We start from the raw sequence: 26238 nt of genomic DNA, 5'->3' as shown, positions 1-26238 counted from the left end.
TTTGCTCATTTGTATCAAGGGTGAGGTAGGAGAGCAGAATTCTACAGAAATTAGAATTGCAAGCTGACCCTTGAACATGTTTTTGAATTATACAGGTCCACTGATACATGAATTTATTTCAAAATACTGTAAATGTGTTTTTCTTATGATTTTTTAAATAACATTTTCTTTTCTCTAGATTACTTTATTGTAAGAATACAATATATAATACATGCAACATACAAAATATGTGTTAATCGACTGTTTATGTTATTGGTAAGGCTTCTAGTCAACAGTAGGCTATTAGTAAATGAGTGATGAGGGAGTCCAAAGCTATTTGTGGAATTTTGACTGTGCAGGGTAGGCGGGGTTGAGGAACCCCTAACTCCTACATTCAAGGGTCGACTGTCAATAACTTTCAAGGATACGTGTACTGTTTTATTTTAAAGAATATGGAATCAATTTAATTGTGATATTGAGTTTCTGCTATGTGGGAAGCATTAATATCAAGTGCTTTTTATTGCTTATACAAATGATTAAGACAACAGTGAATGTCATCCCTATAATGCCAACAAGGAATGTCATCTCAATAACTGTAATATGGTAGTCCCCCCTTATCTATGGTTTTACTTTCCATGATTTCAAATATGTTACAAAAATATTAAATGGAAAATTCCAGAAGTAAACAATAAGTTTTAAATTGTGTACCATTCTGAGTAGCATGATGAAATCTCACACAGTCCCACTCTGTCTCACCTGTGACGTGAATCATCTCTTCATTTAGCATATCCACACTGCATATGCTGTTGCCCTTTAGTCACTTAGTAGCCATCTTGGTTAGCAGATATTTTGAGAGAGAGAGACCACATTCACTTAACTTTTATTACAATATATTGTTATAATTATTCTATATTATTATTGTTATTAGTCTCTTACTGTGCCTAATTTATAAATTCAACTTTATCATAGGTATGTATGTATAGGAAAAACAGAATATATAAGATTCAATGCCATCTGTGGTTTCAGGCATCCACAGGGGCTACTGTATATAAGATATGTGATGTTGAGTAGTATGTGATATTGAAAGGGTCTATCAACAAAACAAAAGAATCCATGGAAGCTTCATAGAAGAAATAGCATTTGAAAAGAGCCTTGAAAGAAGCTAAAATTCAACAAAGCCCCTCCCAGTGGGATGAAGAGCACGGGAAAGGCAGCACCGGTGGCAGGACTTGCAAAGGCAGTGTGGTGCAGTGGGCCATGCTTGGGCTTTGGAACTGGGGGGACCAGAGTGTACACTCTGGTTCTGACACTTACGAGCCAAGTACACATAAGTTTCTACCCCTGTCTGCAAAATAGAAAAGATATCTACCTCACAGAACATTTGTGAGTATTCAGTGGAAAAGTCTCTGGCACAGAAATGCTCAAAAATGTTATCTTTTTCCATTTTCTAAAAACAATTGGTCTTTTAGCCTTTTGGAAACAGAGAGTAGAAAGGAAATTTGATTTACAGACATTTTACAGAGATCTTTACAAACCATAGAATCATGTTATTCCTGACAAAGGGTAATTTTATTAAGTTAGTGAAAAAATAATTCATAGTATTTTAAATTAATATATTAATAGTATAAATAACCCAATGTTTTAATGCTTTTTGAGAAGTTCTTTAGGATTTTTGCATGCTAAGCTCAAGAATACATTGAATTATTAGTAGTCTTCAAATTAGTAATGAGGGTTTCCTGTATGTTATTGATATTAAATTTGTTTTTTCTTTCTTCTTGGAGAGTAACCCAATTCCATTCCTAATTATGTTCTGCGCAGGGTAATATTAGTACTAGATAATCATCTTTAGTTACCCACTAGTAGGCCCCATTCTTTCGAAGTGTCTAGACAGCCTAAAGACACATTGGTAAAGGAGAAAAGCTGGCAGGGCATAAATCATTTATCCTAGTTATTGTCCAAATTTATCTATTCATCCAAGAAAATACTATCGTCCTGTTGTCTGTTCTATTCCCTAACCTCCTCTCTCCCCACTCTTTGCTGCTCTTTCACTCTATCATTGTTGCAATAAGAGAATTTTTTCCTAGAAGCAGAAGTTATACGATTTAGTCCTTGACCTGTCATTCCAGTTCCTTGACATGTTTCCAGTGTCGTGCATAAATTGGTCTGTGCTTCTCAGATCAAATAGAATTATCCTTAAACAGCTGCCCTCTATGGACAATGTGTGTTATGAGACTTAATGCTGTTTAACATTTGAAGTCATTCTTTCTTTTCGAATTGGAAATAAGAGTCAGCAAAATCTGCCATATTATGGCAGTCCCGGCATAATTTCACAGAGTCTCTCTATAGGGGTAGTATTTTTGGTAGCTGGGAAATCTTACCCAAGTAATACTGCATACCAATTAGTTGTATTAAAATATATATTATACACAGCTCTGTACTTGGCTTAAAAAGTTTCCTTGACAACATCATTTAACTTCTTACTGTTCTTTTCATGTTGCTAGTATAAATATATAATATGTTTTTGTTCAAAACATCAATTAGGCTTCAGTATAATCTTTATTAATACAGATCTGTTATTACAAGAAGACTGCTGAGCCGTGATAATTTGCACAGCAGGAACAATAAAATATCTTTTTTCTGTTTGGTTCTATCCCAGAATACTTGGCTTTTTTATCTTTTACATAGCACACCAAAGCCTTCCATGATCTCTTTTACAATCATAATGAATTCTTTAAAGCTCTGATAAGAAAAAAAGCATTATTTTCTTCAAAAGTAAACACAATGGAAAGCCCCAAAGTTGCAGATAGATCCAAAAGATACATATGAGTTACAGATCTCCACTCTTAATATCTTTCATTGTTTTTCTCCATGTAGCCAGAACTCCGCACTTCCTGAGGATTCAGAATGTGGAAGTGAATGCTGGCCAGTTTGCCACCTTCCAGTGCAGTGCCATCGGCAGGACCGTGGCAGGCGACAGGCTCTGGTTACAGGTACAGTAACTCCTTTCACCAGTTCAGTGAGAATCCAGCTGAAAGAATGCATGTCCCCTGAGGAGAGGACCAGAGGAACGTGTCAGTTCCAGGTCCCTGTTGGAAGATGGATGCTGTAGGGGAGTTTTCCTGGTTCCTTTCCTGCTTTTCTAAGTGGCCAGATTACTAAGAGTTCTAGATAAGCTAATGACTGTTTGTCACAGACCTTGTTTTGAATTTTTTTTCTTTGCTTCTGCTTAGCCATCAAACTTTGAAGGCTTAGTTTTAGATCAATGTGTTAAAGTAAAAAAAAAAAAAAAAATAGGGTTCCCTTTCCCCACTCTTCTAGAGAAAAATCCAATAGTCAGTCTTTCTCTCCCTCCCCAACTGTCCTCTCCCCAGCCTTGCAAGCACGAGCACACACACGTTTAAGGGCCTTTTTGTAATTTGAATTTGTACAGCAAGAAGCCTAAACTTAGACATTAATAACACATCTTTCACCTTTGAGCATTTATCTAGACATTTTTAGTGTAATCATAATTTGTGTGTTTTATAATCTTTCAAATTCCACCATATGTATTTTGCATGGCAAATAGTTTCATGCATCGATCAGTAGTCTCAGGAATTCTGACAGAATGAGTGGAATTGAGTGACTTGTCCCCTCTAACCAGAGCGCTACCTACTACTTTAGGCTCTGGGTTTAATTCTCCCCACCCCACCATAGGATTCTCCAATTTCATTCTTGTTTCTTCCTTTTAAGCATTGATCCGCAGGTTACTCATTCTTCACCTTGACTACTGTTCATTTTTTCCCCATTCTTTCCTTACAGATCCTGTAATTGGTCTTTATTTTGGTTTAGTTAATTATTTACATATTTTGTTTGCTACAGAGCTGCTTCATGTTTTAAACCTTTTGTGTATCATTTCCATTTCACCTTGACTTCTTCCTTCATGCTGACTTTTCCTCTGTACGTATCACCTTTCCACATCTTGTTATACTCTTTCTGCTGTGTAATAATAATTGCAGTGTCATATTTGTATGGCACTCTATAATTTTTTAAATCTGTTATCCCTTTTAGTCATTACAACTGAAATAAGTGTTCATTTAATTTTTTTTAATTTTTCAATTATAGTTTACATATGATATTATTAGTTTCAGGTGTACAACATAGAGATTAGACATTTACACAACTTATGAAGTGATCACCCCGATAAATCTAGTACCCATCTGACACCATACATAGTTATTACAATATTATTGACAATATTCCTTATGCTATACTTTATATCCCCAAGACTATTTTGTAACTACTATTTTTACATCTTAATACCTTCTCCTTTTTAACCCTTCCCCAAAGCTCCCTCCCATCTGGCAACCATGAAAATGTTTTCTGTTTTTATGAGTTTGTTTCTTTTTTTGTTCATTTGTTTTGTTCTTTAGATTCCTTATGTAAGTGGAATCATATGGTATTTGTCTTCCTCTGTCTGACTTACTCCACTTAGCATAATACTTACTCTCTTAGTCTATCCATGTTGTTGCAGATGGAAAGATTTCATTCTTTTCTTATGGCTGAGTAATATTCCATTATATATGTAACACCTCTTCTTTATCCATTTATCCATTGATGAACACCCAAATTGCCTCCGTATCTTAACTATTGTAAATAATGCTGCAATGAACATGTGGATTCACATGTCCCTTTGAAGTAGTGTTTTGAATTTCTTTGACTAAATACTCAGAAGTGTGATTACTGGGTCCTTCTTTGTCTCTTGTTATAACCTTTGTTTTAAAGTCTATTCGTCTAGTATAAGTACTGCTACCACCGATTCCCCCCACCCCCATTTTCATGAAATATCTTTTTCCATCCTTTACTTTCAGTCTCTACATGTCTTTTGGTCTGAAGTGGGTCTCTTGTAGGTAAAATATATAAGGGTCTCGTTTTCTTATTCATTTATCCACTCTATTATTTCATTAGAGCATTTAATTCATTTATACTCAAAGTAATTGTCGATAGATATGTAGTTATTGCCATTTTATTATTCATATTTTGATGTGTTTATTCTTCTTCATTTTATTAAAGAAATACCTCTAACATTTCTTATAATACTGCCCTGGTGTTGATGAACACCTTTAGATTTTTCTTGTCTGAGAAGCTCTTTATCTGTCTTTCGATTCTAAATAATAGCTTTGAGGAATAGAGTAATCTTGGTTGTAGGTCCTTGCTTTTCATCACTTTGAATATTTCTTGCTAATCCCTTCTGACCTGAAAAGTTTCTGTTGAGAAAGCAGCTGACAGTCTAATGGGAAGCTCCCTTGTAGGTAACTAATTGCTTTTCTCTTGCTGCTTTTAATAGTCTCTCTTCACCATTAACCTTTGGCATTTTAATTATGATGTACTTTGGTGTGGGCCTATTTGGGTTCATCTTCTTTGGGACTCTCTGTGCTTCCTGGACTTGTTAGGCAAGTTTTCAGGGTAGGCAAGTTTTCTGTCATTATTTCTTCAAATAGGTTTTCAATTCCTTGTTCTCTCTCTCTTTTTTTCTGATACCTCTATGATGTGAATGTCAGTAAGCTTGATGCTGTCCCAGGGGCCCCTTAAGCCATCCTCATTTTTTGGATTCTTTTTTCTTGTTGCTGTTCTGATTGGGTGTTTTTTGTACCTTATCCTCTAAATTGCTGATTTGATATTTCTGCTTCTATAACCTACTGTTGATTCCCTCTAATGCATTCTTTACTTCAGTTATCATATTCTTAATTTCTGACTGGTTATTTTTTATGTTTTCTATCTTCATTTATATGTTTTTATCTCTTTTTAAAGTTCTCACTAAGTTCATCTACTCTTCCCCTAGTCACCGAGCATTCTTATAACCAGTTTTGAACTCTGCATCTAATATATTGCTGATCTCCATTTTGTTTAGTTTTTTTTCTGGAACCTCTTCTATGCTTTCATTTGGGACATGTTTCTTTGTCTCCTCATTTTGGCTGTCTCCCTGTGTTAGTTTTTAATGTATTAGACAGGGCTGCTATGACTCCCAGTCTTAGTAGAGAAGCTTTATGTAGTAGGTATCCTGTGGGGCCCAGTGGCAGAATTTTTCTGGTCACCTGAGCCGGGTGGTCCAGGTGTGTCCCTTCTATGGGTTGTATATGCCTTTCTATTGTATTTGAGCCATGGTTGCTGTTTACATGTCAATGGAAGGAATTGACCCCACAGGCTGATTTGTTCTAAGGACTGGTGACTACAGTAGAAGAGGTGTTTTGCACAGGCTGATCCTATGAAGCAAGGTTTGCTTTAGCAGGTCTTTGGTGCCTGCCCAGTCTTCCTTTTGGGTGTACTGTCCTCAGATGCAACCCTGGTTAGTGCCCAGACTTGTTTTGAAGCTGGCCACTGGGCAGGCTGGCCCCAGGGCCTCCTGGGAGGGACCCTACAACAAGCCAAATTTGGCCACAGTTTGTGCCCTGTCTGGTACTCTCTGGCATGAGCCATCAAGCAATCCACAGATGGCCACCAACCGAGCTGGGCTTGAAGGTACCGTGAGAGGCCAAACTATGAACTGAGGTCTGCTGCCACTAGTGCCAGGCTTGGGGCTATTCAGCAAGAGGGAAGAGGCACACCAAGGCCAAATGCTACTTGTTTGGGTTATGTGAACCTTTGAGAGATTTTATGAAAGTCTGCAGCATGAGCCAAGACAGGCTGTTTGAATGGAAAAGCCACTGGAATAGGCTTGGGTAGGCCCACAAGTTAAGTAGAATGGTTTCTCAAGGAATCAACAGGATAGGGTGACCAGTATTAGCCAGGCTGATAGAAACTCAGATATGGTGACTACCTGTGTCTGTACCCTGAGGGAGGCTCAACAAAGAATCAATAGGTTCTGTGAGCACTTCTTTCTGGGAGAAAGCTGTTCCACCATCCCTTGCCTGGCAGTCAGACAATTCATGTCCTCCCCACATGTCTCTGGCACTTTTCAAGCAGCTGCCCCAGTGCTGGATCTCAGAGCAAGTGAGTAAGTTCATGAACAGGCCCTTTAAAGAAATGTCTGGCACTCCAGCCACCCTTGTCTTACACAGCTGCAATCTCTTCTTGTTTTCATTGCCGGAAGCTGTGGGGACTTCTCTTCCCAGCACCAGTGCTATGGGCTGGGGAGCCTAGCATAGGGCTAGGACTCCTTGCTCCTCCAGTAGGGAGTTCTGCCTCTGAGATATTCCTCCCGATTTTTAACCACCACTTGAGGGTGGGGGCGGAAACCGGTCCATTCTGAGTCTATGCTCCTCTTACCAGTCTCGAGGGAGCTTCTTCTGTATGTCTTTAGTTGTAAGACTTATGTTCAGCTAGATTTTAGGCACTTCTCAATGATGAGTGTTTTGTAGTTTAGTTGTAATTTTGATGCGGTCATGAGAGGAGGCGAGCACAGCCTTTACCTACTCCGCCGTCTTGACCAGAAGTCTCAAATAGTCATTTTCTTGCCTTTATTTCTGGAGAAAAATAGAAGAGTGCCAAATGTACTATCCACGATTAGTCAATAATGTGTCGACAAATGAGGAATACATTCTGGAGGTAACTTCTTAAATACAATTGGCTCATCTGTACAATTCTCTTCTACCTTGATGCCACTCTCTTTTATCATATCCTACTGCTGCTTTGAGAGTGTCCCCTAGCCAGGAAGAAGGAATGTACACAGAAACTGGAATTATATCTACCAAATTCATTTTTACTGTGTTTGTCTCTAAAAATTTTATAATCATAACTTTAAAAGCTTCTTTCAGTATGTGAAAACTATGCTTGACCTCGTTCTTTAGTAGTCAGCCTTTTCCTTTTTATCTCACTTCCTAATTATTTTAGATTCTTAATGTTAGAGATTGAGAATTATTTTCTTAGTGGTTGTTTGGTATTAAACATGATCAAGATTGGCTATCTATGGTAGTTAATGAGACAGACATTTTTAATTGGCACTTTTCACAATGCATTAACTACCTTTTAAAAATGAAACTATCCTTGTCATCTCTGATTTATCTCTGTAAATAATAATTTTTCATGGAATTTTTTTTTTGTTTCTGATATTTGTGTTAATGTTACTTAAGAGAATACAATGTGAAATCTAATCTCTTACCTCAACAGAGTCTTATTCACAACAGAGTAAATTTTTAAAGAATTTACAGGCAAGCTGGAAATACAATTTGCTCTTTATGTTTTTGCAGATATCATAGATTTGGGATACTCGTGCTTAAATTGAACATTTCCTAGGGGTTGGAGATCTTTATACTTCCTATTTCATAGTGGGAGACTATTTTAAAGAGAATCTATCATGTTGTAGGGAGAAAGCTAGCTACTATTTTGAAAAAGACAGTCTAAATGAAGAGCTTTCCACTCTTACTCCACTACTCTACATGGGAAATTGTTTTTAAAAATGTCTGGTCTACCCTAGGATTCTGATTTAATTGGTTTAGGGTAGAACCCCCATTCAGTATGTTAAAAGCTTCCCAGGTGATTCCAATGTGTGCCCAGTGTCGACAATCACTAGTCAGAAGCAAAGTGCAACATGTGTTTCAAGTCAGGAAAGAAAAAAAGGTATAACTGGGACTTGTATTCAGTAGCCTCGATCTGACTTTTATGTTGAATGTCTTGTGTACCAGGTCTCTCTTGTTTTTGTTCTATTAAATTTAATCATAGTATTGATAAATTGTTTTCACAATCAATCTATTAATGCCTTTATTTATTGATCAATCCTTTCTTGCCCTCTTGTCATTGGGGACTGTTATAGTGCCTTGCATCTTTCCACATGGCCATGTCCAGAAAGGGATGATTAGACAGAACTGTCATAACTTTGAAATTCTAAGTGAAACTTAGTTTGTCCTGGACTCAGTGTGTTATTTGCTTTGTGGATCTCTGTGATGTTAGAATAATTTTACTGTTAAAGGATTTATTTCCTCTGGTTGGATAGGTATTTTGTGGGGAGATGTTTATCTTATTAATAACTGATGGAATAAGAACATCATCCTTCATGTCCAAGGATGGTTTCGGTTAGCCTGTATACATAAGGAATGGCTTCCAGTGGTGATGAGTATTTGCAGCAGCATTTGTGATGGTTTCACAGGGCCCTCCTACCCTCTTGCCTGTGCCCCAGCCTTTGACCTCAGGCCATTCTTTAGAAGGTGTGGTGAGAAGCAAACCTGGAATCACAGATCAGGTCTCTCTTGTCTAGAGGTATGAATATAGACATTTCTTCCTTATTACACTAATGCTAAAAGTTTCAAAAATGTTTTTCTGCACATAAACTTACTTGGATCCCTGAAATCCAGGCAGAAAATTGAATGAGAAAAAATATTTTTGGGGTTTTCTATAATATAAATCTTCCCTATAGTAAGTCAAGATTTAGAAATTAATTATGTATCTTTTATTTGGGGAATATCAATGTTTTAAAGTATAATCACTTGCAGTAAATTGTGTTAGTTGTGTTACCATCTTTTGAGTTCTACCACAGGCATTTCGCAGTTTCATGGGTGTATATCGCATGGTCTCATGCTTCTTTCATAGATAAGGAGTTTGAGGTTCAGGATTTTCTAAAGCCACAAAGAGAAATGGCATAGCTGAGAATAGTACACTTCTGTTTCTTTACTTTTATTCACCACTAATTAATTCCACTATACTACGTTGTCTTCTCATATCCCAGTGCTGGATAAAAAGGCAGTATGGTCTTAGCACTTCTTTAAAAGAATTTGGATGTGACTCACATTACATGATTAACATCAAGGAGCCATCCTGACCTAAAAAGGAAAAGGAAAAAACCAGCCCATTGATCCATATCTATGAAAAATGGCCAATGGTTTGATTGTTTAAAATATACATTAAATATGATCACTGTCATAGTCTTTCACAAAACATAACAAATAAATCTGATGATGACACTAATGAAGAAATATTTGTGATTAACAAATGAGTGCCATCTGCTTACATTTTTTCTGTCTCATCTATGGGCCACACAGGTTATCGCCAATGAAGAATTGGTCTTTCTAGAATACAGAACAACAAAATAAAACATAGTTCATGAACATCTCCTGTTATTGCTACAAAGTATTTAAAACACCTTCTAGACAATGTACAGTAGGAAGACAGTGTCTATAAGAGTATTTATATAGGTCAAAACTGATGCACAATGGATTTCTTGAAGATGCCCGCTATATGCTATCAGATATGGCTGTCTATGCATACAGTATGGACTGTAACCATAGGAGATACACAAATGAAATATATTTGTAAAATCATTCAAGCACCCAAAACATGACCATATTTCTTGTTATCATCAACTTTCCCATCACTTGTGGAATCTATATTTTGAAAATAACCCTAAAGTATATATGTATATGCTCTAAAAATACATAACTCAGAAATTGTGCCTCATTAAATAATATATAAGTATAAAAAGGAACATCTACAATTCCATTTTTCTTCTCAGTATCATTCATATATATATCTCAAAGCCCAGAAAAAGTAGGAAACTTTTACACAGTCATTCGTTATATATTTATCATGATACTTATTTAAGATAACTCTGTTTGCTAGTGAAAAACAATAAGTATAAATATTTTGCTAATTTGCAAATTAATAAATTTTGTCACTTGGAAATTTTTCCTCACTGTGTAACCTTGTATATCACTAATATCGACCTTTTAACCAAATATTCTCAGATTTATTGTGAAAAAAACATGTTAACTTTAGAATTATTGTAGCACACTGTAACTGAGTTTTACTCTTAGCAAACAGAAGTTGGTGTTTATTAGAAGTTATATACCAGAATAACATTTCAAAATGATTTTATAATGAACATCAATTCATAGAAATAGAAAAAGAAAGCTGATGGTATTACTATGAAGTACTCAAACACTGGTTGTAACACAATATCTGGAATAAGTACCTGTCACATAACAAATGCTCAGTAAACACCTGCTTATGGCACTTAGCTGCTTGATCAAATCATGTATCTCCTCCAGGTGAATCTCAAAGACACATATTGGACCAGGAAAACAGGCACAAGGAACAGGCAAAAATTCTGCCTGTCTTTCTGGGATGCTTGTTTTAGGCCGATTGTCTTTAAAGGGAGAAGTGACATAAACACCTAGTGGTATCACCTACTGTTTCAGAATATATGGAAAACGACACTTGGAGTTAGAGTAATTTTGGAAGCAAATTTGGTCAATATATCATCTTTCCTAAGCCTTAATTTCTTGTACCCTTTTCCTAGGCATTTTTATTCTCTGTTGTAAAATTTTATTCTCTAATTTCCCTTCAAAAAATCCTTTGCCATAGGACCTCAGTTAAAGGTAATAGAAATATACCTGTGTTAAGGATAATTCTTTTAAGTTCTCATCTTGTGACAACAGACCTATGTCACAGTGATTGATGATTGATGACTGGAACCTAGCCTTTTTTGGGGGGGGTGGGGTATGGAATGTAATTCAATATGAGCTCTTAATTTTGGAACTTGATTTTCTAAAACTAACATTCACTTGGGATCAAAACTTTTTTAGTTGTTGGCCCAGAGACTTTTTTTTTTTCTTTCGAGCATTTAATATATAATTTCACTTGTCTATGAGATGCCCAATTGTGAAAAAAGTATTTCACTAGGCTAATAAATGTCTCACATTCCTTTACTGAATTCAGATAATTTTAGAGCTTTATTGAAATGAAAAGGAAAATTTTGAGATTTTCTTTTGGTAACTTACAATGATTCTCATAAGAATAGTTCCCCTGACCTACTATAGAATTTGGCTCATGAATGAATAAATTATAAATTATATTATTTCCATTACTGACTTCAACAGATGTACTTGAAATAGAATAATTACCACTCCATTTGCTGAGCACTGCTGTATGCTATATACTTTGCTAGGCTACATTCAGGCTTTTTCCCCCCTGAATTGATCCCTAAGAGAACTCTTATTATTTGCCCATTTATAGAAGAAACAGGGTCAGGAAGTTTCAATGATTTTTCAAGTGACCCAATGCTAGTAACAAGAGCTAGGATTTGAACCAGGCTGTGTAAGTCTAGAATCTATGTCCTTAACTATATAATGCCTCTTGCATAATAGACACAGATATTTCCTCACGGATTCATAAACATGTAGTGATTTAAGTGATAGCTTTTATCAGAATTTAAAATTAAAATTGTATTCACATGTGTGGAATGTTGCCTTAGCTTTTGTATTAAGGGATGTTTATATTTGCTCAACCTTTCTTGATGGCTTTTAGTTTTAATTATAGATTAAGAGGAAAAAACTACAACTGTATATCAGAACAGTTTTGCTATTATATTTAAAAGCCACAAAATGATTTGGAAAAGAGTAAAATTATGGTTCCCTGGGCAAGCTTGACTTGAGTATTTTATACCATATATATTAAAGCATAAATTTAACATCACTTATCATCATAGAAAATACCAGGAACACACAAAAAAAATTGTCTTCAGTTGCTATAGGAACCACTTGCTCCTTAAAATTTTTGAGCAGTTGAAATCACATCCATTATTGTTTTAGTCAGTTAAATATCCATATATATAATACAATACTGAACATTCAGACAAACCACCAAAAACCTTCTAAGCATATATCATGTATTTTAATTTAATATGATTTTAGATTACCTTAATTTAAAGGTAAACGTTTATTTTACAGTGATGAAACAGTATGACATATCTAGGGAGATTCTGGGAGAAATTAATAAATTGTACTTCGTGACATTCCCTAACTCAGTCAAAAAAAGATATAAACAACTGGTACTTTGAGTGGGATACACCACGTAAATCTGGGGCAACAGTGAGATTTCTCTTCCATGGAAACCTGAAGATTCCTGGGACAGGATGTGAAATTGAACTTTGAAAACTACAGGTCAGGCTGGTTAGGAGAGCAGAAGAGAAATGCATCAACTACCAATCTTAAGGACTGCTTGCTTTGGATCCAAGAACTGTAAATCCTGTGAAAGTATTTTTTCTGTTTCTTTTCTCATGGTTATCAAAATGTTCATTTGTTTCTCTTGCTTCAAGAATCCACAGCTGTGTCACAAGAAGGCATGATGGGGATGGCTGTGCTCCGAAATTCTGGTGATTGAGGGCAGAGGATACTAACACTCTGTCTGTCTCTTCTGTCTCCATTTAATGATCCAAGTCCTGGAGAGTTTTGACATTAGATTTCAATTTTTTTTTCTTCTGTTTTCCTTATTTTTGAAAGGGGATGAAAAATGGAAAAGGTTTTAGGTAAGAGTTTTATGTTTCTGTCTTGAATGGCCTTAAAAGTCCGAGAAGATTTCAGATTGATAATTTGGAATTTCATACCTAGAGAAGAGAGAGGGAAGTTTATTTACATTCTTTCTTGAGATAGGAAGAAAACTTGACAATTTTTGATGGATTTTAATTTCAAAAATTTCTTTTAGGAGTATAGAAGTGCAATGGAAAACAAGTCATGCTGCTTTTATTCCTAGTGTGACCCAGTTTGAGACAAGATCTTAGACATCTCTGATTGGCACACGGTGGCTGCCAGGAAGTTCCTACAGAGAATGAACTTTGGGATCATAAGCAGATCATTATTCTCTTCTGCATCTCTATTTATAAAAAATACCATCCTTCATTCCCTTGTTCAAAAAAAGAGAATTGGATATTGCACAAGTGTAATAAAATTGTTTGTCTTTGTTATAAGAAATGATGTTACCAAGCACAACGGACAAGTGACAATTACTTTCATTCAAGAAATGTATATTATACACTTTCTTTGTGCTAAGTATATAATTGTTAGTTATGCAAATGTTGCTATAGAGTAAAGTTGCTATCCCTGGGGTATGGTACCCCTTGCCAAACTGTATTTTTTCTTCTAATATGGTGGTACCTTTAATATTTAAATGACTTGATTCTTTTGCAGGAAGTGAATGACAAAATGGTTTGTTGGTTCATATGGCATTGGTGTAGTTAGAAGCTAGCAGCAAAACTGTTTTCCTGGGGAAATAATCATGGTTAAAATAGCTATTCAGAAATATAAAAATGAGAAATTACTTTCTAATTGCTTCTTTGGAGAAAAGTTTCTTTTTACTTTTATTATAGAAATTCTAAATACATTCAGAGGTAGAAAGAATCATATAATGAATTTAAAGTACTCAGGATCCAACTCAGCAGCTAAAAATACGTGGCCAGTTGCTTCATCTATATTTCCACCTGCTTCTTCTCTGATTATTTTGAAGCAATTTCAGTCATCTTATTATTGAATTTGTAAATGTTTTCCTAAAACAGGGGCTGGCAAGCAGTCAAATAGCAAATCGTGTAGGCCAGTTGTCTTTGTAGTAGCTCTTCAACTCTGCCATTGTAGCAGGAGAGCAGCCACAGATGACGCCTAAAGAATGAGTGTGGCTGTGTTCAGTATAGTTTTAAGTATGGACACTGAAATTCAAATTTCATATAATATATTTATTATCACAAATATTATTATTTTTATTTTTTCCACCATTTAAAAAATGTAAAATTTATTCTTGGCTTGTGAGCTGTACAAAACAGGTGAAGAGCCAGATTTAGCCTCAGACCCCTGCTCTAAAAGATAAGAGCCCTTAAAATAATAATAAATAGTAAAATAATAGTTACTAGGTAAGCCCTGGAAAAATAGTCAGTGTTCACATTTCCTTGATTGTTCTATAACTTTATTTCTTTCTTCAGATTTTTGAATTATGATTGTAATAAAGTTTACACTTTGCAATTGGATGATGAGTCTCTCAAGTCCTTTTCATCTTTAGGTTCCCTACCCTATTTTCTCCTATTTATGGTGGTTATTATTGTTGAAATTGTGTCTGTCCTGTGTAGTTTTTTATGTTTTGAGTCTCATTGCCTTCTGGTACTGTCATTTAATGTGTTCTTCTCACTAGTATTGTGTTTCTAGCAAATTGCATTTCTTTTTTTGATGTTACCAACCATTAATGATTACTCCTAGGTTTATTAATTCATTAAGGGTTAGTTTGCAGAATGGCTCAATTATATCAGTCTTTTTTTTTTTTTAGTAGACAGAATATTTCTAAAAAGAAAAGCTTTTTCATAGCAACTATTTGGTCACCCTGATATATAAATCATAATGGAAAGATGGTGTAAATACTTGATACTTTGTCTTTTTCAACAAGTTTCTAAAATAATGAAGTAGTTCACTGGTATCACCAAAGTGAGCAAGGGGGTTATTAGTACTATCACTATTGTCATCATCATTGTCATCAACTTGTAGACTTAAACACATTTGATGTGTTTTGATTCATTGCAGCTAATATCTTTATTGCTTACTTAGGGTGGGTGACCCCTGTCCTGGGCCATCCCAGGTGGCTTTCTTGCTTTCTGGTGTGACAATATGTTCTAGGCTTGTATTTTTACAGTTCCTCCTTAATGACCTAGAATCAACCATTTCTCCAGGGAGTCCTGATTCCTTTTTTTTTGAGAACTGGTAATTAGACATTGTAATCTGACCACAGAGATTGTCATTACTGCTATTTAATGTTTCTGTGTCTTTCCATCAGACAGAGCTAGAATATGTATGCATGCATTCATACGTGCTTTAAAAATAAAACATATCCTGAGATCATATTGCCAATTCCAATTCAAATTCAGCACAACAGGGCCTTTAGCCTCTTTTACCTTGCATCTTTATTTTTTTTCGACTATGTCATCAGAAAGAGTTGTGTATTTTAAGACATATAGATTGGGAAAAGGTCATATTCTTGGCCAGCCATGCCTTTTACTTCATGACTAACCTAGACTTTTACATCATGAATGATTACACAAGCACTACCGTCTTCCTCATATTAGAATGCCGTTATTAGAGTTTTGAAATAAACAAGGTCAAATTCTTGTCTTCCAAACTCAACCTTTAACCTAATCTATCAGGCTTTGTAATTTGGTACAGCTGAGTTAATCCAGTCACTAAGTGGATATTTGATTTTAAAACTAAAGAACTTCTAATTTCATTGATATTTCTTATTACTACATTTATTATGTATACTCTATATTATTTGGATTAACTTCTAAATAAAATTTAAACAGGTTGGTTAAATAATATTATTCAAATATTACAAATATATAATGAAATGAACTATGTCTAAATATCAGAATGAGGTTCTAAATTTCCATAATCAGATGTTTTACTTGAACATGCCTATAAGTATTTATTTATATGTATTATGAAGTATATATTCACAGTATTTGATAATATAAGTAAGAAATTCTAGCTCTTACAATATTCCAAATTGATAAATACTCGGCTTAGCTTGGTTACAGCCTAGAAACAAAAGGTCTGCACTTAGTTATTAAAATAAGAAATACATAGGCTCCGGAAAGTAGATTTGTTGAGGTATTCAATTATCATTGGACTTAAATTACATTACATAAAATGTTTTAAGCAAAATTTTTCTGGGCCATGCTGATATTATTAGTGATCCCAGTGTTAAGAATTTCTCTCAGTGTCTTATAACTGAGCATATTGGGAAGTGGGATAATAGAGATTATTTTCCCTATCAAATAAATGAAAGTGCAATTTAATCCCCACCTGTATGGCTAAAGAAGGGTGGCTGGCCCATATCTCCTCTAAGCTTATACACTCAGAGCAGCTACAAAATGCCTGGGGACTGATTAATTTGCTCCAGGTGCTGCTAACTTCTCAGACCTCAATTTCTTTCAATCATTACTCTGATTATTGTGAAACTATTTCTGAAAGACTTAATATGTATCTTTTTTCTGGTAAATGACTGCTCATTTAGAAGTTCTAGAGTTAGTCCACTGCATAAAGAAGGTTTGTAAGTCTAATTTAAATAACTATCAGTATTTTTTTTCTAGCTTACTCAAATGGAAGTACATGCTTATTTAAAGATACTTGTGACTGTATAAAAAGCTATATTTTTACCCCACTAAGATGATTTTTTTTTCAGATATGGCCATCATGGTCATTTAATTAAGTTAACATAAGATGGGTTAGCAATTTCTTTGACAACCCTCGGCAGTATGGTGTCATGCTTCTCATAGAGTGTGTTCCTGACAGTTGTGTCCTAGGCACTCTCTCTCAGTAAACTCTTATATTGTAGAAAAGTCAGAATGCCTATCTTTGGTGATTTCTCATTGTCCTGCTATATTGCGATTAATAACATAGAGCTCTAGTCCTTGGTAGGACTGCCTCTTTCTAACTCTGTGAAAACTGAGAGAAAACTAGTTGACAAATTTGCTACCCCTACCCAAATTGTACATTTTTTATTATTTTGTTTTTTCAGAATAACAAGACATTTCCCCATAGGCTCCTAGATGCTCAGGAGTACTAGAGGTTCTGAACACATTATCCTATCTGGTCATCCCCGTCATGTGGAAAGGAACCTAGGGAAAGGAAATCACATTTCTTTTCACACCTCCTTGTATCAATCAGAGAAAACTAGCTGACCGCTATTCCCTGAACTTCCAGTTTAATTATGACCTGAGAAAGAGTATTGGGGGACCAAAAGACATCTTAAAAATCAACTTGTTCAGTTACCTATTCAATGCATAAATCCCTTTTAATATTACCACCAGCCCTCCCTAGGATGTACCAGGTATAGGTTTTGTGCTAGACAAACAACAATTAAAAAAAAGAAAACTTGGCAAAGATCTTTGCCTTTGTGGGGCTTGTATTCTAGTAGGGGGAAATAGGAAATGATCATAACAAGAAAGCTATGTAGTATGTTAGAGATTGATCAGTGAAATTCAAGAGAAGCTGGGCAGGAGATAGGGGATAAGCAGTACCATGCAAGGGTGGGTTTCACTTTTAAATCTAGGGTTTGGGTCAGCCTCATTGAGAATGTATTTGAGTAGTGTGACTGGAAAGGGATGGAGTTAGCTGTGGGGAGAAGTTGGGGAGAGCTTTCCAGGAGGAGGAAGGCAGAGGACTCAAGGTTGGAGCATCTGTGTGATAAGGAGACATAAGGAACCCATTGTGGATGCAGCCAAGGTAACCAGCAGAGTGGTGGGGGTCATGCCAGAGTGATATTGGGATGTGTTGGGGAGGTGGTGATTCTATACACAGGTGAGTAAGATTAGTTGTGTACGTTCTTGGAGGTCACTCTTTTATTCCAAAATCTAAAAACTGATAGTTCTCCAAACCTAATTTAGTATAAAGCCTGCCCATTTTTATAATTAATTTGGTGAGCAAACCTGACCTGAATTAATGTGAAGCTATTTATGACCTCTATTTTTCCTCTTTATTTGTATTTTGATGCAGAAATACCAATGTAGAGATAAAATATTTATCTCTAAGCGATGGGATAATATACAGTTTTTCAAATCATTTCTTGTATTTAAAAAATAAAGTTTATAGTAAATATTTGAATTTAAAAATCACTTCTTTTTTAAGTGTTCTTAATATACTTCGTGTAGGTCTGCACTGTTCAAGTTTCATCTGTTATCTTGTAGACATCTGCAATGCTCTACCATCTGGATTCTGAATTTGCCCCATCCCACCTGTCTGAATAAAGCCTTTCTTTCTTGCATTTCTCTTATTTCCTTGCTTGGACATACTACATCTGTCTTCAAATGTAGGTGCAAAAGCTAGAGTTTATGTCATTAAACTTTAGTAGATATTGATGGTTTAAATATACATAACAAAATCTATCATTTTGACCACTTTTAGTGACATTAAGTATATTCACAAAGTTGTATAACTATTACGACTATTATTTACAAAGTTTTTCCATCACTTGAAACAAAAGACATTAAGAAATAATTTTCCTTTTTCCCACTCCCCTGACCCAGGTAACCTTCATTCTATTTTCTGTAACTATGAATTTGCCAATTCCAGATAGCTCATATAAGTAGAATTATACCATATTTGTCTTTTTGTGATTGGTTTATATTTTACTTAACATAACTTTGTTAAGATTCATCCATGTTGTAGCATGTGCCAGAATTTCCTTTTTTTTTTAAGGATAAATGATATTCACTATATGTATACAGAATTTTGTTTATTCATTCATCCATCAATGGGTACTTGGGTTGTTGTCCACGTTTTGGCTATTGTGGCTAATGGTGCTGTGAACATTGGAATATATGCTTGAGTCCCTTCAATTTTGGGGGGTTCATCTAGGAGTAGAATTGCTGAGTAACATGATGATTCTATGTCTAACTTTCTGAGGAATTGCTAAACTGTTTTCCACAGTAAGTGTATCATTTTACATTTCCACCAGTAATGCACAAGGGTTCTATTTTCTCTACATTCTTATAAACACTTGTTGTTTCTCTCTTTCCCTCTCTCTCTCTCTCTCTCTCTCTCAACTCTCCCCGCCCCCTCCCCACTGCCTTTCCTTTCATAGCCATTGTACTAGATATGAAGTGGTATCTCATTGTGGGTTTGACTTGTATTTCCTTATTAACTAATGATGTTAAACATCTTTTCATGTGCTTATTGGACATCTGTATATCTTCTTTGGGGGAAATGTCTAAGTCCTTTGTCCATTTTTAAATTGGACTATTTGTTGTTGTTATTTTTGATTTTTAGGACTTCTACTGCCTGGTGAGGTCATAGCTGTCATAACAGCATAGCATAACATGTTACTCATGTTTGTTGTGCTGCTAATATAGACAAACCTACTGTGCTGCCAGCTGTATAAAAGTATAGCACAAGCAGTTATGTGTAGTACCTAACTTAATAATGATAATAAACAACTTTGTTACTGGTTTATGTATTTACTATTCTGTACTTTTAGTTGTTATTTGAGGGTATATTCTTTCTACTTATATATGTAAAAAAAGCTTGCTGTTAAACAGTCTGCCATGTTACGTTGGTAGCAGCTTCACATCTTATGTTTACTATGTCTCTTGATTGCATCATTCTGTTTTGTGCTTGATTTAATCTCATGTTGTTTTATAAATTTAGTGTAGCCTAAGTGTACAGTGTTTATAATATCTACAGCAGTGTACAGTAATGCCTTAGGCCTTCATATTCACTGACCACTCACTCACAGACTCATTCACAGCAACTTCCAGTTTCGCAAGCTCCGTTCATGGTAAGAGTCCTATATAGGTGTACCATTTCTATTTTGTCTTTGATACTATATTTTTACTGTACCTTTTAGATACACCATAGTTACCATTGTATTATAATTGTCTACAGTATTCAGTACAGAAACATGTTATACGGGCTTGTAGCCTAGGTGTGTAGTAGGCTATATCATTTAGGTTTGTGTAAGTGTGCTCTATGATGTTCCCACAATGACGGAACTGCCTAATGATGTATTTCTTAGAATGTATCCTCATTGTTAAGGAGCTCATGATTGTACACCTTTGAAAATCTCTGGATTTTTTCATTATCCTAATGGTCATTGTATTAGTGTGCTATGCTGTTATAACAAATTACCACAAATTTAGTAGCTTTATTGTCTTATAGATCTGTGGGTGAGAAGCCCTAAAATAAGGTGATGAAAGGGCTGGTCCCTTCTAGAAGCTTATAAGGGAGAATCTGTTTCTTGTCATTTACAGCTTCTCAAGAACTTCATTCATTTCTTGGCTCATGGTCCTTTCCTTCATCTTCAAAACACCTCACTCCAGCCTTTGCTTCTGTGGTCACATCTCCTTCTTCTGCACAGGACCCTTCTACCTTCCCTGCTGTATTGCAATGACTTTTGGCCTGCCTGATATATCTAGTTTAATCTTCCATCTCCAGACTCTTATTTTTAAATCACATCAGCAATCTCCTTTTCGTGTAAAGGAACTTATTTACAGTTTCTGGGAACTAGGGAATAGATATCATTGGGGACCATTATTCTGCCTACCACAATCACGATGAGTGGGCTGCGTTTCTGACTGAGGGATACACAGAACCTCCAAAACATTCTATTTATTTTTTCTATTTGTCTTCCTTGTAAATAAAAATTAGTTGTCTAGTTTTAGAGCCTGGGTTATAAATCTGTTAATTTAGTGAACTTATATTTCTGTTCTACCTTTAGAACATTTTTTTTTCCATTGAGTCTATGATTCCTAGAGTTACTAGTTATTTACTGGGTTCTATTTTTTGTGCACCCATGTACACACAATGAGTAAGCTATGTTGTTTGACCTTGTGGACCTTATAGTGTGCTTGAAGAGATTGTTACTGCAATATAACATACACTTTTTGTTGATTTTATTTCCTAAATATATTTATAATCCTTCCCTTTCTCTCTCTCATTCTTCTTTTTGTCATTTGTTACTATGATTTCTGAAAAATATGTAACCAATTTCCCTTGACATCACTTGGACTCCCACTCTCTTTCCTTCAGTCCATTGCTGTACCCATAGATGTGTTCACATCACCCTTTTGCCTAAAAATTTTCCTTTCCAGAAATCAAGATAAACTATAGTACTCCACATGTCACATTCCTTGGTGTGATCTACATTGTGCTTATCCTTCTAGACTCAGCACCTACCTTTCCTAGAAGCACTTCTGTTCTAACCATGTTGAACAACTTATACTTCCCCCATATTTCCACGCTCTTGGCTCTTGACTCTTACAGCATTCTTCTTCCTTACTGGGCTCCATTTCTCCTCCTTTACTGCCTGAGAAATTAAATGCATCCTCAGCCTGGCCTCAAGTGGCTTTTCTACAAAGCTGACCCTCATAAATCCTCTCCTGTGATGTCTACTTTTACTGGGTTTACTATGTTAGGCAGTTCATTTCTCTGCACTACAATTATTGCCTCACTTGTCTGTCTTTCTGACCATACTGTAAATTCAGTTAGGTGCCAGATTGTTCTTTTAACTTCATGCTCCCCATATATTGATAGAGCGCCTACCTACCTCATGAGATTTTCACTAAGTGTTGGTTGAACGAATGCTTGGACATATGTACATGTGAATAATTTAATACAAAATGACATAGATTTGAGCAATGTTTATGATTTGATATGGATGCTAAGCTAAATTATTACTAGTTAGCTCTTGGTTTCTTCTTCCCGTGTACTATTTCTCTTGAAGAAGCTGAATCTAACCTTCTGTGTGAGTAAGGATAAATCTGTGGCATGAAGATAACAAGTATGAAGTAATAATCCTGTCAACATATGTACAAATTCAAAAAAGAGGTCTTCTTAAACTTGAATGCCTCCAGGACAGCCTTGAATAGTTGTGAGGGATCTGTAAGTATACACTTTAATAGTCTTTTGAATAAACGTTCTTTTGAGTCAGGCTTCTATTAGGACAAATATTACAGGATTACTATAGAAGCATCTTATTAGATTCATGCCACAAGTAAATAAATAAGTAGATAGCCCTTTTTGTTGTTGTTATTAATAAACAAAACAAATACTTACAGATATGAAATCTGCTTTTCTTTAAAGGCTTAAATTTTTTTCCCCCAAACCTGGAGATTAGATTTATTTTTTTCAGTTTGAAAAAAGACAAACTTAATTTTAGAGAGTAGTAAGTCTAAGACTGCTTCTACTGGTAGAATTTGATAATTTATTTGGGAGAAAAGATGGGAGACTGAATATATGTATTACAGAGAGGAATAGTGTAATTAATAATGCTATATTGATTTTGTTTTGTTTTATTTTTTAATTTCCTGGTGCCCTCTTCAGACCAAATTTATGGGATTTAATTTAAAAAATAATAAGGCATATAAGGCAAATATATAACATTCTGATTTAGGACTTTTTAAACTAGTAACAAGATTGTTTTGACAAATAACACTAAAGATGATATTGGTGGAACTCCTCTTCCCTACTCCTGATGTTTTCTTCCCTGAAGCAGGAGCTATGTTAGTGCAACACTCCTGATGCCTTTTTTCTGCCCAAGCAGGAGCTGCCTGGGTAGGAAGCTCTGAACATGTACAGCCCAACCCCTTCTTTAGGAGCTAACTCCCTGTATGAACCTTGTTCCTCCATCCTGTGAGTTTTAAAGCAGCTCCTAAAATACAGGAGGTTTTGTGATTTTCTAGTGCGACCTGTGGCTGTATTGGTGAGTCTGTTTAATTCTGTGCTTCAGTATTAGCAAGTCCATTGTTACTGCACCTCAACAATATTCTGCAGTATCAGCTTCATAAGTAAAGAGGTGGTATTTTGACGTCTGTCTGCCTTTCTGTTTGAACTCATGTGTGGTGTCAGACATTATGCCAGTGTCCTTACATTCATCTTTAAATTCTCAAAAAGCCCTGAAAATGAGTTGTATCATTTTTATCATTACAGATGAATAAGGGAGACTCTAGGAAGGTAAATCATGTTGAAGTTAGGTTTGGCATCCTACTCAGTCTAACTCCCAAACTCATGTTCATTAGGACATATCATTAAAGGAAATATGACAGGTAAAAGTTTTTAACAACTTTGCATAATGTAAATCACCAAGTAATGCAGATGAGTTTTATTGTTTTTAGCCTGTCATTTTGATACCTATAAATATAAACATTGCCATATAGCTGCAAGTCCACGAATGCACAGGTACTTGCCTACCTCCTCAGTTCCACTGGCTGTCTTAATTGTATACAAAGTCTCCAGCTCTTTCTAACCATCTTGAGCTTTCTGTACTATACTAGAATGCCCTTCTCCCACCCTTCCCCTTTGCCTGGTTAGCTACTACTTACTGTTGAGCTCTCGATTCCAAATGTCGCTTCCTCAAACTGGCCTCTCATGGCTACCACATCTAAAGTTGGTCCACGTTGTGATTTCTGCCAGCTACCTGATATGTCCTTTAAACACTCAGGCCATTATTTGTGATTATATATTCAAGCCTATACTTCCCACTAACGGAAGCCTCATGAGCACATCAGTCACTTCTCTTTTGTTCATTGTGAGCCAGTGTCTTAATGCAGTGATAGCAAGAAGTTGACATTGGACATAGGGCTTGGCATCATGCGTCAGCTGTAAGGTCTTTGCTCACTACTTTCTACTTAATACTTGAAAATGACATATTTAAAAGACTCTTTCCTGATAATTGTAAAAAAAGAAAGAAAGAAAGAAAGAAAGAAAGAAAGAAAGAAAGAAAGAAAGAAAGAAAGAAAGAAAGAAAGAAAGAAAGAAAGAAGAAAGAAAGAAAGAAAGAAAGAAAGAAAGAAAGAAAGAAAGAAAGAAAGAAAGAAAGAAACTTATGGAACTAAATCTGTAAACTTCTTTGAGGGTTTAAACCATAGGAAGTATAAAATGGGTTTCCAACTGTGCATAACTAAAGACTTACTTAATGTATCAGGAAAAGTATAAGACAAAGCTGCCCCAGGGGTGGAACCTGCTTTCTGTGATCCTGGGACTATAGGACTTAATGTAGAGAGGGACTGCTCATTTTGCATTTCAATATCAAGTAACATCAAGCATCTGCATCTGCCTGGCTTTCGTACATTTAGGAGGAACATCATAAAGCTTGGACTCATCTTTCAGACCTGCTCAGTAGGGAATCCACTGATAACTACTTATGTTTTTAATGTGATTCTTGATAAATTATTTATTTGTTCACATATAAAATGAGGTCAGTAATAGGGTAGTGTGTGTTAATTTTTTCTCCTAGTCAAGCATGAAAACAATGATAAAGCATTGTGAAAAGACCAAATGTTGATAGTTTGGGAGCAAAATAGAGAATTTTTTCCATAAGCTTTTTCTCTTCTCCTGATGAGCTAATTTAACATAATAAATATCTGGAAGGGTCAAAAACAAGATTTTTCAGTGCACAATTTTGCATCCCTCAATCTTGAAAGTGTTGATCGCAGCAGAATTTCAGTTTCCTGGCCAGCTGTTCTCCTGGAACAACTGCCTATGGATGATAAACAATTGAACCAAGGTCTGCATGGAAATAACATCAATGATACATCGTCAGATGTCTTAGTGTTTTGATATGACAGCTGATATTGTTTCTTTTTGTCCTCACTACTCTCGTTTACACAGGGCATTGATGTACGAGATGCTCCTCTGAAGGAAACAAAGGTGACTAATTCCCGGCGATTCATAGCTTCATTTAATGTCGTCAATACAACAAAACGGGATGCTGGAAAGTACCGCTGCATGATTCGCACAGAAGGAGGTGTTGGAATATCAAACTACGCAGAATTGGTAGTTAAAGGTATTTAATGTATTTTTATACCCCAAAGTAGTCTATGAAGATAGACATGTTACATAATTGCGAGTTCATTATTTGTTTAAAATTTAAACTTATCCCTGTATGTTTCTGAACAGTAGTTTGGTAACCAGCTATACTGATGGATTGCATTTTAAGTACAGATTTTGCATGTAAGCAGTATTTTGGAAAAATGTATTTTATTTATATTGGTTTAGCTGCATACAAAGCAACAAATGTGGTCTTGGCAAGTTCTCCTTCCAACTCCGTATGTAGAGATTACAATCTATAAATTATTTTAAGGAATAGAAATTTTTTTTTGCTGATAGAAAATCACTTAAAATGCAAATACGCACCAGCCAGGGTGTTTATGATAGCTGGGTGGTTAATAAAATGAAGCAGTGTCAGTATAAAAATGGTCAGGCGTATCACACAGCCATGTTGATAATTCTGAGTTAACATTTATAATGCCGTGGTTGGGTTCTCTTACTATATTTTGCGTGACTGAAAAATTGAGCCATTATATTCAGGAAGGTTGGGGATGAGGGAAAAAAAGAGAGGGAAAATAAGTTTCCTTTACTTGGTTTAATGCTTTTTCATAGGATTAAACTGCTAAGGCAATTCTTGGTCCCAGACAGAATAATTTGGATTTTTAGATGTACCAGGAAGCCTTTTTTAGACAACTTGTGGTAGGCCATTGCTGTTTTGTCCTAGAAGAACAGAATGATGCCTGCTTTTTACATTTTTTTTCCTGCATTTGTTAAATATGGAACATAAAATTGATCTCTTTTGGATGAGCATTATTCCTTTCGTCAGCAAATTTCTCTTTGCAGACAGTTTTAAAGACTGCAGAGTTCAAACTCCAGAACTAGCTATGTGGGCATGGACCAGTAGCTTAGGCTATCTGTGCTTCTGTTTCTTCATGTATAAAATAGACCTAATAATAAACCTGCCCTATAATTCTATCAGGAAGATAAAACTCAAAAAAAATGTGAACAGCACTTAGAACAGCGTACATAGAACGCAGCCAATGCCTGTTCGAGCTGCGATGGGGAGGAGGAAGAAGACAGGGTGAGCCGTACTCCCTGCTCCACTACATTAGCAGTCTTCATTTGGGAATGCATGTCAGTACTGCCTTTACAAATTTTAAAAAATATAAATGCCTGTCCACCTAGTATCTCCTCCTCCACCACACCCATATTGACTTAGAATCTTGGGGTATATAGTCTGTTATAGTATCTATAGGTGATTTGGGCATACACTTCTAGTGTGGAA

At 35.6% G+C, this 26238-nt stretch overlaps 1 protein-coding gene and 1 long non-coding RNA gene across 8 annotated transcripts in view; both read left to right on the top strand.

Annotated features, from left to right (window-relative positions):
* The window catches only part of PTPRM (protein tyrosine phosphatase receptor type M), a 691775-nt gene that overhangs the window by 293212 nt on the left and 372325 nt on the right, over nt 1–26238 (top strand). For all 7 annotated transcript variants that reach the window (XM_016120972.2, XM_036229038.1, XM_016120973.2 and 4 more), the window contains exons 5-6: nt 2854–2969; nt 24795–24969. In XM_016120972.2, the coding sequence (XP_015976458.1) occupies nt 2854–2969; nt 24795–24969 (291 nt within the window). The remainder of the gene's footprint in view (nt 1–2853; nt 2970–24794; nt 24970–26238) is intronic.
* LOC118609933 lies at nt 8511–14672 on the top strand. The gene is made up of 2 exons (XR_004953489.1): nt 8511–9147; nt 13366–14672. It is a non-coding gene; the product is annotated as an uncharacterized LOC118609933 (long non-coding RNA).

The sequence above is a fragment of the Rousettus aegyptiacus genome, unplaced genomic scaffold (genome assembly GCF_014176215.1).
Source record: "Rousettus aegyptiacus isolate mRouAeg1 unplaced genomic scaffold, mRouAeg1.p scaffold_m13_p_12, whole genome shotgun sequence".
NCBI classification, from domain to species: domain Eukaryota; kingdom Metazoa; phylum Chordata; class Mammalia; order Chiroptera; family Pteropodidae; genus Rousettus; species Rousettus aegyptiacus.
This window is presented reverse-complemented; position numbering and strand designations above follow the sequence as displayed.